The 14759-nt window shown below is 38.3% G+C and overlaps 1 protein-coding gene across 1 annotated transcript; it reads left to right on the top strand.

Moving 5' to 3' along the window:
* Nucleotides 1-209: 209 nt before the first annotated feature.
* On the top strand, nucleotides 210-1034 carry LOC117279017 (uncharacterized). Its single transcript, XM_033658449.1, has one exon. The coding sequence runs from the start codon at nucleotides 210-212 to the stop codon at nucleotides 1032-1034; it is 825 nt and encodes a 274-aa protein (XP_033514340.1).
* The last annotated feature ends 13725 nt before the right edge of the window (nucleotides 1035-14759 follow it).

The raw sequence follows: 14759 nt of genomic DNA, 5'->3' as shown, positions 1-14759 counted from the left end.
TCACTTGGGGCACTACTTTCTCAAGAGAATGATGAAGGAAAGGAACAAGCCTTGTACTACCTCAGTCGAACTCTGATAGGAGCTGAGTTGAACTACATGCTGTTGAGAAAATATGCTTAGTGTTACTTTATGCAATAAGGAAACTAAGGCATTATTTTGAAGCATACACCATCAAACTCATCTCTCGAGCAGATCCTGTGAAGTTCGTGATGACTCGACCTATTCTTTCTGGATGCCTAGCAAGATGGTCCATATTGTTTAACCAATATGAGATCACATACATACCTCAAAAGGTTGTGAAAGGACAAGCACTCGCCAATTTTCTAGCTGATCATCCTCTTCCAGCGGAATGGGAGCTTTCTGATGAGTTTGTAGATAAAGACGTTATGTTCGTTGAAGAATTTCCACCATGGACAATATTCTTTGATGGATCCACATGTCGGAACGGTGCGGGGGCAGGTGTTGTGTTGGTCTCTCTAGATAGACAAATCTTGCCATTCTCCTTTGTTTTAGGTGAAACATGTTCCAACAATGCTGCAGAGTACCAAGCTTTGATCATCGGTCTTGAAATGGCATTAGACATGGAGATTCTACAGTTGAAGATATACGGTGACACTAAGTTGATCATCAACCAAATTTTGGGGATTTACGATGTAAAGAAGGAAGATTCTTTGCCATACCACCAATATGCTTCTTGTTTATTTGAAAGATTCGACCATGTGTTCTTAAACCACGTCCCAAGAGAAGAAAATCGCATGGCTGATGCTTTGGCTAAATTGGCCACGACGATGGCACTTGGAGAGAATGAGTCAATAAAGGTACAAGTGTGTCATCGATGGATCATTCCTATACTTCTTGATCTTCAAATCAACGAAAGTCATCATACGTCTGTTGGGGTGATTGAAGAAGAGGATTGGAGGCAACCATTGATAGAGTACCTTGAACATGGAAATTTACCCGAGGATCGGCGACAAAGAATAGATATCAAGAGAAGGGCACCACAATTCATCTTCATTATTTCGCCGCTCTTTTGAAGGACTATTCTTGCGATGTCTTGACAAAGAAGAAGCCCACCAAGCGATGGAGGAAGCACATTCTGGCTCATGTGGAGCACACCAATCTGGTCCTAAACTCCATTTTTGCATCAAGAGGATGGGCTACTACTGGCCGACAATGGTGAAGGATTGCATGGAACATGCCAAAAGAAGTCAAGTGTGTCAATTCTATGCTAACTATATCCACCTACCTCCGGAGCCTCTTCATCTAACTGTAGCTTCATGGCCTTTTGATGCATGGGGACTTGATGTTGTTGGACCACTTCCAAAGTCATCAAAGGGACAAATATACATATTGGCTGCCACAAACTACTTCTCTAGATGGGCTGAAGTTATTCCACTCAAGGAAGTAAAAAAGGAAACTGTTGCCGATTTTATCAAGTCGAACATAATTTTTAGGTATGACATACCAAGATACATAATCACTTATAATGGAATGCCATTTGACAACAAGCTCGTGAGGAGTCTATGCGAGAAATTTAGTTTTAAGCAACATAAGTCTTCAATATATAATGCACCCGCCAATGGCCTTGCTGAAGCTTTTAACAAGACGCTTGGTAACCTTTTGAAGAAAGTTGATGCAAAGAACAAGAGAGTCTGGCATGAGAAAATTGGTGAAGCTTTGTGGGCATACCGGACAACCTTCAGAACTGCTACACAAGTAACTCTTTACTCGTTGGTGTATGGTGTAGAAGCAGTCCTTCCGTTGGAGCGACAAATTCCATCATTGCGGATCGCAATCCAAGAAGGACTCACGACCGAAGTGAATGATCAGCTTCTCCTAACAGGGTTAGAGGCATTGGATGAGAAAAGATTGGATGTGCAACAAAAATTGGAATGCTATCAAGCTCGACTAGCTGGAGCCTTCAACAAGAAAGTGCGGCCACGATCATATTCCAAGTAGGGGATTTAGTCCTAGCTATTCGACGACCCATAATCCTCAACAAACGCATAGGCGGCAGGTTTACCTCAAAATGGCATGGGCCTTATATTCTGAAGGAAGCCTATTTAAGTAGCGAATACAAAATCGTTGATAAGGATGGTCTTAGAGTTGGTCCGATCAACGGAAAATTTCTGAAGCAGTACTTCCCATGAATGTCACCTACGCTCCTCGAGGCACGAGCCTAAACTGCAAGTCATGACGCTCCTTGATGCATGAGCCTAAACTGCACGTTACTACACTCCTGGCCCGCATGAGTCTAAACTATGTACGGTCAAAACAAATAAAAGTCCGCTAGGTTGAAACCCTCGCGAGAGGCGGCCTAGGAAAAATTAATACATAAAAAAAGGAAAAAAAAAAGAACTCACCCTTTTGAACTACGTTATGACTTGATCCTCTTCATCGAGGTACGTAGGCAACTTAGAGTTTAAATCTAAGTTCAGTTGCATGAGTTTTTAAAAAATAAAAATTTGGCGTCATTAGATCATCACATAAATTCTTTAAGTGTAGAGGCACATATCTATGAAAAAAAGAAGACGATTTGCGTTGAAGTACAAAAGATGTTTTATTGCTTCAAATACATCCAAAAATGTAGAGACAAAAAGGAACTAGACATATTTCTATACAAAAGCCTAAATCATGAAGATGATCGTAAACTAGGCTATGTTGCTGACGCGTCTTAAATACTTTTACAAGTCCATATGACGTCTTCACATTTAATGCCATTCTCGATTGTTAGTTGAAGGTCCCATATATGAGAAGTCGTCTCTCTTGAAAAAAATATTCAATCACCATGGGAGCTGCCGTTGATGAACTTCAAGACTATCAACAAATCAAATGCAACAGTTGGTGAAGGAGTGGCTCCGCATCTTGTATGACACCTCGGTCTGATATCTCGACCCGTTGAGCTTCTTTGCGAGTCTACAAAAGGAAACCAAGAGATAAGATTTGTGAAGCATGATAGTCAAAGTTACTACATGCAAGATAGTAAAGTCAATTTAAAGAAAAAAAAAAACAACATTCTCAAAACAACTCAGAGAGCATAGAGATGGAAAGCGAGCTCAACAAATGACGGGATTCTCATTGAAAAATTACCGCGGTCCATCTGGAAGATGTTATGCCCCTAACATTTTTTATGTCGTAGGTTTGGATGTCTAGTTTCCAATAATACAAACCGTTTGTGATTTGGAGGCTCCTAGCTCAAGATACGATTTTGTTTTTGCCGGAACTATACGAATCTGAAAGTTTACTGCAGCTAGGTCAATTTTGAGAATTTTCTGTTTCCATACCAAACGTATTTAAGCCATGAAATTCATATGTGATGCAGCTATATGAGTTTACTTTCTTACGGCTCAAACGGATCACAATTTGGAGATTCCTAGCTCGGTATATGAATTGTTCGCCTGGAGCGCGCAAAGCTGAAAAGCAGCAAGGCAGACGTCTAAATCAATTTTAAGAAATTGCTGCGGCCAATCTGGAACGAATACTTTCGTAATATTTTGAGAATTTTCTTATCTCTAAGTCTTCTTTCTATTGGCACAAACATCTTATGATTTCAATGTTCCTAGACTTAGACATGACTTTATTTATCTAGAGTGCGCAAATATGGAAATCAAGTGCGACAGATGTCTATAGCAACTTCAAAATATTATGGCGGATGTTCTGAAAGGATTTTTACCATGCTATTTACAGATATTTGAGTTTTGTAGTTTCTTTCCAACAGTACAGATGGATCGCGATTCCGACCCACAAAACTCGAGATATAAATTTCTCGAGTAGAATACACAAAGCAGAAAAATAGCAAGATAGACATCAGGAGCGACTTCAAAATAACATTGTGGCCAATATAAAAGACGTTTTGCCACGATATTTTCAAGGATTGCTGATCCCGAACTTGTCTTTTCGATGGAATAGACGGTTTATCATTTGGACATTTTCGGTTTGAGATATGTACTTCCGATGACAACATGCAATATTTTAAAGTAGAAATGACAGACTTGTGCATCACCTTCGAAAGTTTATTCCGACCTGTCCTGATGAAACTTGGCCTAATTTTTGGATATGATGCTATGGTGAAAGTTTTGATTCTGTAGAATTAAGTGGATTACAATTTAGACACTCCTAGGTCAAGATATAATTTTTTCAATGAGAGAATAAAATGCTATACAGTCAAAATAGCAGAGATGCGCCAGGTGCTTGCTTGCCGAAGTTGGAAAGGCCTACTCCAGTTGTCTTACTCGCCAGCCTACAACGATGCAATATGGTGCATATTGCACTCTCCAATTATGACATAGGTACTCTCCGAGCCTCCAAGAGTAGAGATTTCATCGTTGATGTTGAAAGGACACTTCATGTGTCTCTCTCGCCAACCGCAACAAAGAGACGAGCGGTTCGTTCGCAATGCATCTTCCTAGGGACATCAAGATATCTGGAACTCTCTCAAAATCATGCAAAATAAAATATTTTGGGAGTCCTCGGTGCCAGTAGCATGACGTTTCTGCAGCACGATACTTTAATTTCACAATATCGATGCAGACGATAGGAAGTTTTTGATTTCACATGATTGATTGGTGTCGACGGTGCAAAGCTCAGTTTAGAAACCAATGCTTCATAGGCTATAGCTGATTTCATTTAGTGGTTCTACTGCTTCATGAATACTTCTCTACAGACCCACATTCTAAGAAAAGAAAAGAAGAAAAAAAAGGTTAGCATGAGTAACAAAAATTTTGATTAAAACTAATCAGCATGGAAAGGGAAGTTAAAATTTGGGAGCCTCATTAATCTCTAGCCTCGACCATAACTTAGGTCATTGAGTATCCGAAACCAAAATTTCCACCAGCCACATGTAAGCAATAAAGACAACGGCACGGAGCTTTCACTCAGCGACAAGAACCAGTATCAATGACACGACGCTTCAATGCAGATGGTGAGCATTGTGACGTGCACTTCTCCGTCAAATCTCGATGGATCGTATGCTTCATAAACCTCTTCCCTACAAAAAAGGAGTGGTGATCATCCACTTCTTCTTATGATGCAAATTGGAAAACTCGCCATGTATATCTTCTCCAAGCCTGCAACAACAAATAAAAAAAAGAAAGAAAAAAAGAAGTATGCTGCCCGAACTATCGTCCCGATTTTGGCGCTTGATTGATCAAAGATTGGTTACATCTGGATCAAAAGGGTTGGAGCTTTGACTTTCATAGATGTTGTATCTCAGCGAGTCTTCTTACCAACGGTGTAAACATCTCGTAGTTCGGATGCTCCTTCTTGAGATATGCATTTTTTTAGAAAGAGCATGTAAAGCCGAAATGTCAACCGCGACAGAACTTGGACCAAGCTTAGGGAGCTCACCTGGGATAATACATTGCAAATTTAAATCCAATTTTTTGGTATGTTGTAGTACTCCGAATCTAGTTTCTGTAATCATAAACCGCTCGTGATTTTGACATTCCTACATCAAGATATGAAGTTTTTTGTGAAGACGCGCAAAGCCAAAATATCGAATGTGACAGAACTTGGAACCATGTTTAAGAAGTTCACATGGGACAGTACAAAGCGAATTTAGCCTTAGTTTTTGAACGTGTCTTGCCTTAAGTGTCTACTTTTTGGAGGATCAAACGGATTGAGTTTTGGACACTCCTATGACAAGATGTGAATTATTTTCTGTAAGTGAGCCAAGCTGTCGGACTAACGGGAGACGTCCGATTTAACTAAAGCATAAGAAAAGCTAATTGTGAGCTGCTGCCTGTTAGTTAATACAATGAGGCTGGAGGTATGACCACATCTGAAAATAAGTTATGTTAAGCATGACCTCTTATATAGATTCTCAAAGGCGGTGCCCTTGATACGTTTTCAACAGAAACAGCCATAACTTGTTGAACAAGGATTTCAAACATGGAAACAAATTCCAACACTTTTATAATATGTTTGGTAAAAAAAAGGATTCCAAATCCTTATTAAAAGTCGAAGTGCTGGAGAATTCTTAACAAATTTGCTAAGTCTTTACTTGGTCCTATGTAAAATGGATTTGACTTATTTATTTTAAGTCCATACATGTTCTTTCGATAGAGGGAATGACGACCAAGTGTTTCATGGAACAAAAAATACACTTAGCCGATCGACAAGCCAAGTTATTTTAGAAATTTGGTAACACCACTGCTTAGTTCTACGCTGATGGTTATTAATTTGCATTGCAAGCTAACATTTAGGCTGGAGCATGGTGATCATGGTATTTGCCAAAGGCAATTGACGCAACTAAATTCTTCTCTAACATGGAAAAAAAAAACCAAGATGGTTAACTTTGGTACATCAGACAATTTGACTAAATGATTCACGAAGGGACGTTATCTTCATGGGTACTTCAAGTCACTTCTTTGATTTCGGCAAGCCTACATCCCGACAAGCCTTGAAGTAGGGGGCATCTATAGACATATAAAATTTATTGGGTCTAATTCATATAAAATTTGGATTAAATTCAATTGGGTTAAATAATTAATTTGGGCTTTACACATTAAATTAGTCCATTTTATTATTGCCCAGACTCATGCCATATATCAAGTGACATGGCATATCTTGTCAAACTGCAAGCCAAAAAGATGACGCTACGTGTTAAATAATGTGGCAATCCAAGTAAAAAAGCAAGAACCAACCACAAGTCGCCAAGTGGCTAGAATGATATGGGCCAATTAGAATCAAGCAAGAGAGTTCATATGTAGCTGGACTGTCCATCCTCTACAACTATAAATAGAGGGGTTACATAACTCTTAAGACATGCAGAGTTGGAGAAGAATATTTCGTAATTAGTGAAGGCATACACAAACAGAGAGATCAATCATCAAGCGGATAGTTCTTCAACAAAGGAGTGATCAACGGAGTTCTTCCCGGAGATCAACCCGTAACAACAAAGTGTTGCACGACGTTCTTGGCGATTAAATACATCACAAGGAGGTCTGCATCGTCCTACATTCGAGAAAGACGCTTCTCAAGCCCTCGAATCACGGATAATTTTAGAGAGGAGAATCAAGGGATACATAGAATTGTACTCACAAATATTTATCAATAAAATCTCTTTTTCTTCATATTATTTTTGTTGCAGTTTATTTTTCGGACTACAAAAATTTGTTGCGAACATTTACATATGAGGTGACGAGTATATATGCACATGTCGAGGTTATTTTATTACTTGGAATAGATTTTAGGCTTCTTTATGCCTTGTGATACATGTTCTACTTCTAATATGATTTATGTATTTGTTTGACTACTTGAACATACTTATTATACTAGAAATTATATCTAGGCTTTTGATTCCTTATTTGGTAATGATGGTTATTTTGTATGTTAGATTATATGTTATAGCAGTAGTCATAATTTATACATATGCATGCATCCATGTTTATCTCTCTTGTCTGTATGCATAACATATACTTATCTATTGTACATATGCACACATCCCTGCATATGGCTCTTTTATATGAATTGATATTTTGGCAGGACATGACATTCCATGCGATTGAGCAGATTATGTTACGATGGGACATTCCGTGCGATTATTATGATTATGGCATAATAGTTTATTCCGTGCGGATTGATAACTTAGTTTTTTATATTGATATTTAATTTGGCGCATAAATTTAGATTAGTCCTCCAAAGTCACGTGTTCACCTATTGTACCTTAAGTCGTGTGTGTGTAGGTTTCTTGGACACTTAGAGAGTGTCAGTTGATGTAAAATTTGAGTTTTTAGCATTGCATAGACATTCTAGACTTATGTAGAAGCTTTTGTAATAATGCTATTAATGCATATCATCTTATATGTAGATTTGGTGCACAAAAGTATGCTTTGGTAACTTTATCTAAAAAGTATACTAGTTATTACTCTCTTTAATTGTGCAGCTTATTATCTTTGTTCACTATTCCTTATTTTTGTCATAACCTTGCCATTACTTCGTCAGATTTGACATGATACTTACTTAATACATGTTATTTTTGGTACTCATACTACACTTCTACATATTTTTGTATAAATCCTGACATTGGTTCTAGCAATGTTCAGGAGGGAGGTTAGGAGCGTGATTTTGAGACTTCCTAATGAGTAGTTGTGCTTGGATTCACAGCTTATGGAGTCTCCCTATACCTTATCCATGGTTTCCTATTCAAGATAGTATTTTGTACTTTGAGATTATCTTGTATTTTTTTAGTAGATCATGACTTGTACTACTAATATTTGGGGGTTGATGTAGTATTTTCGTACTTTTATGTTAGTTTTCAAACTTATTTCTGCATCTATCTATATTATGATAGTTGAACATCTTTTGTATTGTCTCGTTATGGTTAATTATGTGTTGGTTCTCCTAGTGGGTTAGGTTAAGTGTCATCACGACTATGGTGGCATTTGGATCGTGACAAAGTAATATTAGAGCCATGTTCATAGGTTCTATGAGTCATGAACATGTCTAGAAGGATCTTGCCGATCGATATGAAGATGTCTATACTTATCTTCGAGAGGCTACAATACAGTTAGGAAACTTTCCTTTCTTTCTTTCCTTATCATGCGACTTTGCTTTATCCTAATGTTTGAATCTTTCCCTTTCTATTCTCTCACAGGTGGTCAGGATGTGTGCATCGACAACTCGTGAGCAGGAGCCAATACCTCAGAGTGGAGCAGGGAGGGACAGGGGATGAGGCAGGGCTGGAGCTCAAACTAGGGCTCGTACAGTAGCACCTACAAGAGGTAGAGCATCCGCCATCGCTCGCGGACATTCCAGAGATGTTTTAGCGGACCAATCAACAATTCCAAAGAGTGATCAGGTCCCAGATCAGATTGTTCAATCGGGTCCAACATAGGTTTCTGAGGACTTTATTGCTTCTCCAATGCTTTTGGAGATGATAGTTTTGATTTTTAATTTCTTTGAGTGTATGGTGCAGGCGGAGATGATTCATGAGGTTCCAACTACTTCTCAAGCAGGAGCGGGAGCCCAGACCCCCACCACTCATACTCCCAAACTGGATGCTGTTATATTTGAAACTCCAAGAGTTTCACGAGTTAGGGTAGTTCAAACTATTACTGCAACAAGACTAGTGGTTAAGCCCGCTATAACTGTGGAGGGGAAAAATAGGATGGATCAATTCCAGAAGTTAGATAGTCCCTATCTTGATGGTGATCTCACAACTAATGCTCAGGACTTCCTAGACATGTTCCATAAGATTTTGCATAATTTGGGTTTTGTGGAGTCCAATAAAGTTGATTTCATTACTTTTCAATTGAGAGGACTAGCCAAGAGGAAGTGATAAATTGAGCAGGGTAGATCAATATGGTCCTTTCCTCTTACTTGGACTCAGTGTTTGACTATTTTCTTAGAGAAGTTCATTCCATTCACTAGGAGGGACAAGTTATGTAGCCAGTTTGAGCATCTATAGTAGGATCACATGTTAGTTACTAATTATGAGATGAGGTTTACTAAGTTACCTTGCTATGCAACTCTCTTTATTCCTACCAAGACAGAGAAGGTCAAGAAGTTTATTGAGGGTCTCAATTTTGATATTTGATTTGGTAGGATAGGAGAGGCCGTGAGAAGTGCTACCTTGGCTCAGGCCGTGGAAATAGCTTCGTGGTATTGGTAGGTTGAGTGGCGCCTTGTTAGGAGGCAATGGTCATTATGGTAGAGGCCGTTCTGGTAGGCCATTTTAGGTAGCACTTCAGACTTCTCACGGTGCTCCAGTTAACTATGGTTCATATGGTACTCGTTCAGGGCAGTCATAGTAGAAGGCGCCTCCATCTTATGGTCCCTACAGTACATCACCATGATAGAGTTCTTTTAGTGGTTATTCTGGTCTTCAAGGGCATATTTAGTTCTAGCACCCTCGCCAATAGAGAGATTGCTATGAGTATGGAGACTTGGGGGCATATCAAGAAGAATTTCACTAGATTGCAGATTATTACATCTCAGCAGGGTAATGAGTTTGTGATTCTAGCCCTAGTCCCTGCACCACCACCCTAGCTAGCTGGAAATGGAGGGCATCTAGGTAGAGGTCATCCTAGAGGTAGAGGTCAGTTTTGTTTCTATGCTTTCTTGGCAGACCTAAGGCAGTGGCGTCTGATGCAGTCATCACATGTATTACTTAGTCTATCATAGAGATGCCTCAGTGTTATTTGATTAGGGTTCTACTTATTCGTATGCATTATCTTATTTTGCATCAGATTTAAGTATGTCTCAGGATTCTCTAGATAGTCCTATATATGTGTCTACACTTATTAGAGATTCTATTATGGTTGATAGGGTTTATCAGTTTTGTGTGGTTACTATTAAAGGGTGTGATTGTGATTGATTTCATCTTGTTGAACATGGTAGATTTTGAGGCAAGTCTTGGCATGGATTGTTGTCTCCAAATCATGCTATCTTGGATTATCATACCAAGATTGTGGCTTTAGCCATGATGAGTTTGCCTAGGTTAGAGTGGAGAGGGACATTTAGTCACTTCACGAGTAAGGTGATTTCTTTCTTGAAGGATCATATATGGTTGAGAAGGGGTATTTAGCAAACTTGGCTTTTATTTGGGATACTAATGCGGAGACTCCCAACATGGATTCAATATTATTGGTGAAAGAGTTTCTGGATGTGTTTCTTGTATACGTACCGAGTATGCCACCTGATAGGAACATTGATTTCGGTAGTGATTTGATATCAGGCACTTGGCCTATATCTATTCCATCATACTGCATGGCTCTAGTTGAGTTAAAGGAGTTGAAGGAGAAATTGTAAGATTTACTTGATAAAGGATTCACTAGAACAAGTATTTCTCCTTGAGGTGCACCAATGTTGTTTGTGAAGAAGGAGAATGGTAGTATGAGGATGTGAATTGATCATTGACAGCTAAATAAGGTTACCATCATGAATAAGTATCCATTGCCTCATATTGATAATTTGTCTGATTAGCTTCAGGGTGCTAAGGTATTTTCTAAGATTGACTTGTGATCAGGTTAGGTGAAGATTAGGATTTCGGATATCCCTAAGACAACTTTTAGGAATCATTATGGTCATTATGAGTTTTTGGTGATGTTTTTAGCTTCAAATCTTATTTGGCTTCTTTTGTTATAGTGTTAATTTATAATATCTTGGTTTACTCTCGTAGTAGCGCGGAACATGAGTAACATTTAATGATTGTGCTTCAAACTTTGAGGGAGAAGATTTATGTGAAGTTCTCAACGTGTGAGTTTTAGCTAGACTCAATTGTATTCTTGGCATGCGTGGTGTTTAGAGATGGTAGTAAAGTTAATCCTAAGGAGAATGAGGAGGTTCAAAATTGGCCTAGACCTACTACCGCTACGAAGATTCAAAGTTTCTTAGGTTTGGCTGGCTGATACCGTTGTTTTGTGGAGGAATTTTTATCCACTACAGCCCATTGACTAAGTTGACTTAGAAATAATTTCCTTTTATATGGTCCAATGAGTGTGAGGAGAGCTATCAGAAGCTCAATACTTCTTTGACTATAGCTCAATGTCGGTGTTACCCACGGGTTCAGGGTTATACATAATGTATTATGATGCTTCACGCATTCATCTTGGCATTGTATTGATGAAGAATGGTAGGGTAATTGCTTATGTGTCACGACAGATGAAGCCTCAAATAAAGATTATCCAGTTCATTATTTGAAGTTCGTGGCTATTATGCATATACTTAATATTTGAAGGCATTACTTGTATGATGTTTCTTGTGAGGTTTATGTTGATCATCACAATCTTTAGAACTTGTTCAAGTAGAAGGATTTGAATTTGAGGCAACAGAGAAGGCTTGAGTTGCTTAAGAATTATGGTATCATTATTTTGTATATTTGGGGAAGGCAAATGTGTTGGCGGATGACTTGAGTCGGAAGGTCGGGAGTATGGATAGTTTGAAATTCATTCTAGCTAAGGAGAGGCCTTTGACCATGAATGTTCAGCCATTGGCCAATAAATTTGTGAGATTGTATATTTTTTAGCCTACTAGGGTTCTTGCGTATGTTGTTACCCAGTTATTCTTATTTGAGTGCATTAAGGCTCGCCAATATGATGATCCTCAATTGCTTAGTTCTTAAGGATGCAGTGCAATGAGGTGGTGCTAAGAAGGTTGTCATTAGAGATGTTGGTGTTATGTCACTCCAGGATCGGCTTTGTGTTCCTAATGTTGATGCTTTCAGGGAATTGATACTTGAGGAGGCTCCTAGTTCAAGGTATTCTATTCACCTAGGTGTCATGAAGATATATCATGACTTGAAGAAACATTATTGGTGGTGGAGGATGAAGAAGGTGATTGTTGGGCATATTTCACGATGTTTACAAGTCAAGTATGAATATCAACAACTAGGTGGTTTAACTCAAAAAGATGCTTATACCAGAGTTTAAGTGGGAGCGTATCACTATGAGTTTTATGGTATGCTTGCCATGTACTTCGAAGATGTTTGATGCTATTTTGGTCATTGTTGATAGATTGACAAGTCCGCATGGTTCATATCGGTGTTGACTACTTATAATTCAGTTGAATTTAGCACATATCTACATCCGTGAGATAGTTTATTTGCGTGGGTTCCTATTTCTATTATTTCAGACCGCGGTACTCAATTTGTATCTCACATTCGTAGAGTTGTACAACAAGAGTTAGGTACACAAGTTGAGCTTAGTACTGTTTTTTTCCACAAACTGATGGTCAGTCTGATCAGACTATTTAGATTCTAAAGGATATGTTGAGAGCTTGTGTGATTGACTTTGGATGTAATTGGGATTAGTTCTTTCCTTTAGCAGAGTTCACTTAGAATAATAGTTATCATTTCAGTATTCAGATGGCTCCATATGAGGCTTTATATGATAGGCGATGCCATTCTCCTATTGGTTGGTCTGAGCCTGGAGAGTCCAGATTGTTGGGTACATAATAAGAACGTGATGCCTTAGAGAAGGTCAAGTTGATTTAGGAGTAACTTCGGATAGCTTAGAACATGCAAAAGAGTTATGCGGACAAGAAGGTTAATGATGTGACGTATATGAGGGTAAGAAGGTACTTTTAAAGGTTTAACCCTTGAATGTCATGATAAGGTTTGGAAAGAAGGGCAAGTTGAGTCCGAGATTCATTTACCTATTTGATATGTTAGAGAGAGTTGGTGAGGTAGATTATAGGCTTTCTTTGCCTCCTAACCGAATAGGGATACATCAGATATTTTATGTTTCTATGTTTCAGAAATATAACAAAGATAAGTCACATGTTTTGGACTTAAGCAAAGTGCATTTCGATGAGAACTTGGCCTACGAAGAAAAGTCAATCGCTATTTTGTACATGCAGGTCTGGAAGCTAAATTTAAAGAAGACCACTTCGGTGAAAGGTTTTTGGAAGGGTCAGCCAAGTGAGAAGGCTATTTGGGTCGCCGAGATAGATATGCATAATAGATATCCATACCTTTTTGATAGCTTTGATAAATTTCTAAACCCACTCGAAGATGAAAATTTATTTAATAGATGGAGAATATAACAACCTATCTGATTAATTTGAGTTCTAGAATCCCTTTCCCCTAATTAAGACTTTTCGTAGGTTCCTTCGTGTTTTATGACTTTTGGGTGTAGGTGAAATGGGTCCCCAGAGATTTGGGAGTATTTTGGAATACTTGGTTGCTAACTAAAGGCTTTAAGTTAAGAGAGTTGACCAAAGTTAATATTTTGAGTAAATTAAAATAAAATCATGATTTGAAGGATCCTATATGTTTGCATGATGATTTTGAACCTCTACATTGTTCAATTCAGCACCCGAGGGGCTCAAATGAGATTTGGATGTTTCTTGTGAAAGTTCGAACTTGAAGAACTTAAGAGAGTTCATAAGCTAGTTTGGATCTTGATTCTTTATTGTAATGGTTACATACATTTTTGATCCCTTGGATAAGTTCATATAGGGTATATGAACTACTTGGGATGGTTTAGAGGGATCCCGAACATCTTGTGTGAGTTTTGGGATAATTTTGTAGCATTTTGGAGCAAAATGCACAAGCAAATTTTCTAATGCACAGCAGTGCATCGCGATCGCGAAGTTGATGCTTGGGATTGCGAAGAAGAAATTAGGCTGGGGAGATTTGTTCATTGCAGTCGAAATGGAGGTCTTCACAATCACGAAGGGTAGTTTCCAGCTTGTGATTGCCTCTGGTTGCAATCACGAAAAGCATATTTGCCTAGAATTGTTCAATTTCATCATTTCTGAGCTTTGGTTAGCGGACAAAGGTAATTTTGGAGGAGCTTTTCACCAAAACTTGAGGGTAAGTAAATCTAACTTTAGCTTTGTCATAGATCTTGGATACCCTTTGATTTTTCATCTATAAATATGGAACTAAAGAGTAAAAATAAGGGTTTTGTTCAAACTTAAAAGTATATTTTATGGTTTTGAACTCCGATTTGGAGTCTAATTTTGAAACTAAATATATATTTGGACTCGGGGAGGTTATGAGTCATCGGGATTTGGACGTGGTTTCAAATTTTAACTATGTGGGCCCGAGTTGACGTTTTGTTAATTTTTGAGATTTTATTATCGATCAAAGTTTTATCATTTGGAATTAATTTATGTAGCATTATTTTACTTCCATGAGTAAGTTTTGTCTAGATTGTGGATGTTTGGCGGCCGAAGATAAAGGAAAAGGAATGTTGGAAGGTTAAAGCCTACTTTAGAGAAGGTAAGTATCATGACTAACCTTGACTTAAGGGAACTTTTCCTAAAATAAACTTATGTGCTACATGCTATATATTCGGATGTAACGTATAATA

This window comes from Nicotiana tomentosiformis, chromosome 5 (genome assembly GCF_000390325.3).
Source record: "Nicotiana tomentosiformis chromosome 5, ASM39032v3, whole genome shotgun sequence".
Taxonomy (NCBI): Eukaryota; Viridiplantae; Streptophyta; class Magnoliopsida; order Solanales; family Solanaceae; genus Nicotiana; species Nicotiana tomentosiformis.
Note: the sequence above shows the minus strand (reverse complement) of the source record. Positions and strands in the feature narration are given on the sequence as shown.

What these genes read in the sequence shown, in the direction of transcription:
- LOC117279017 (XM_033658449.1), top strand. Translation starts at nt 210, where the DNA reads ATGACTCGACCTATTCTTTCTGGATGCCTAGCAAGATGGTCCATATTG.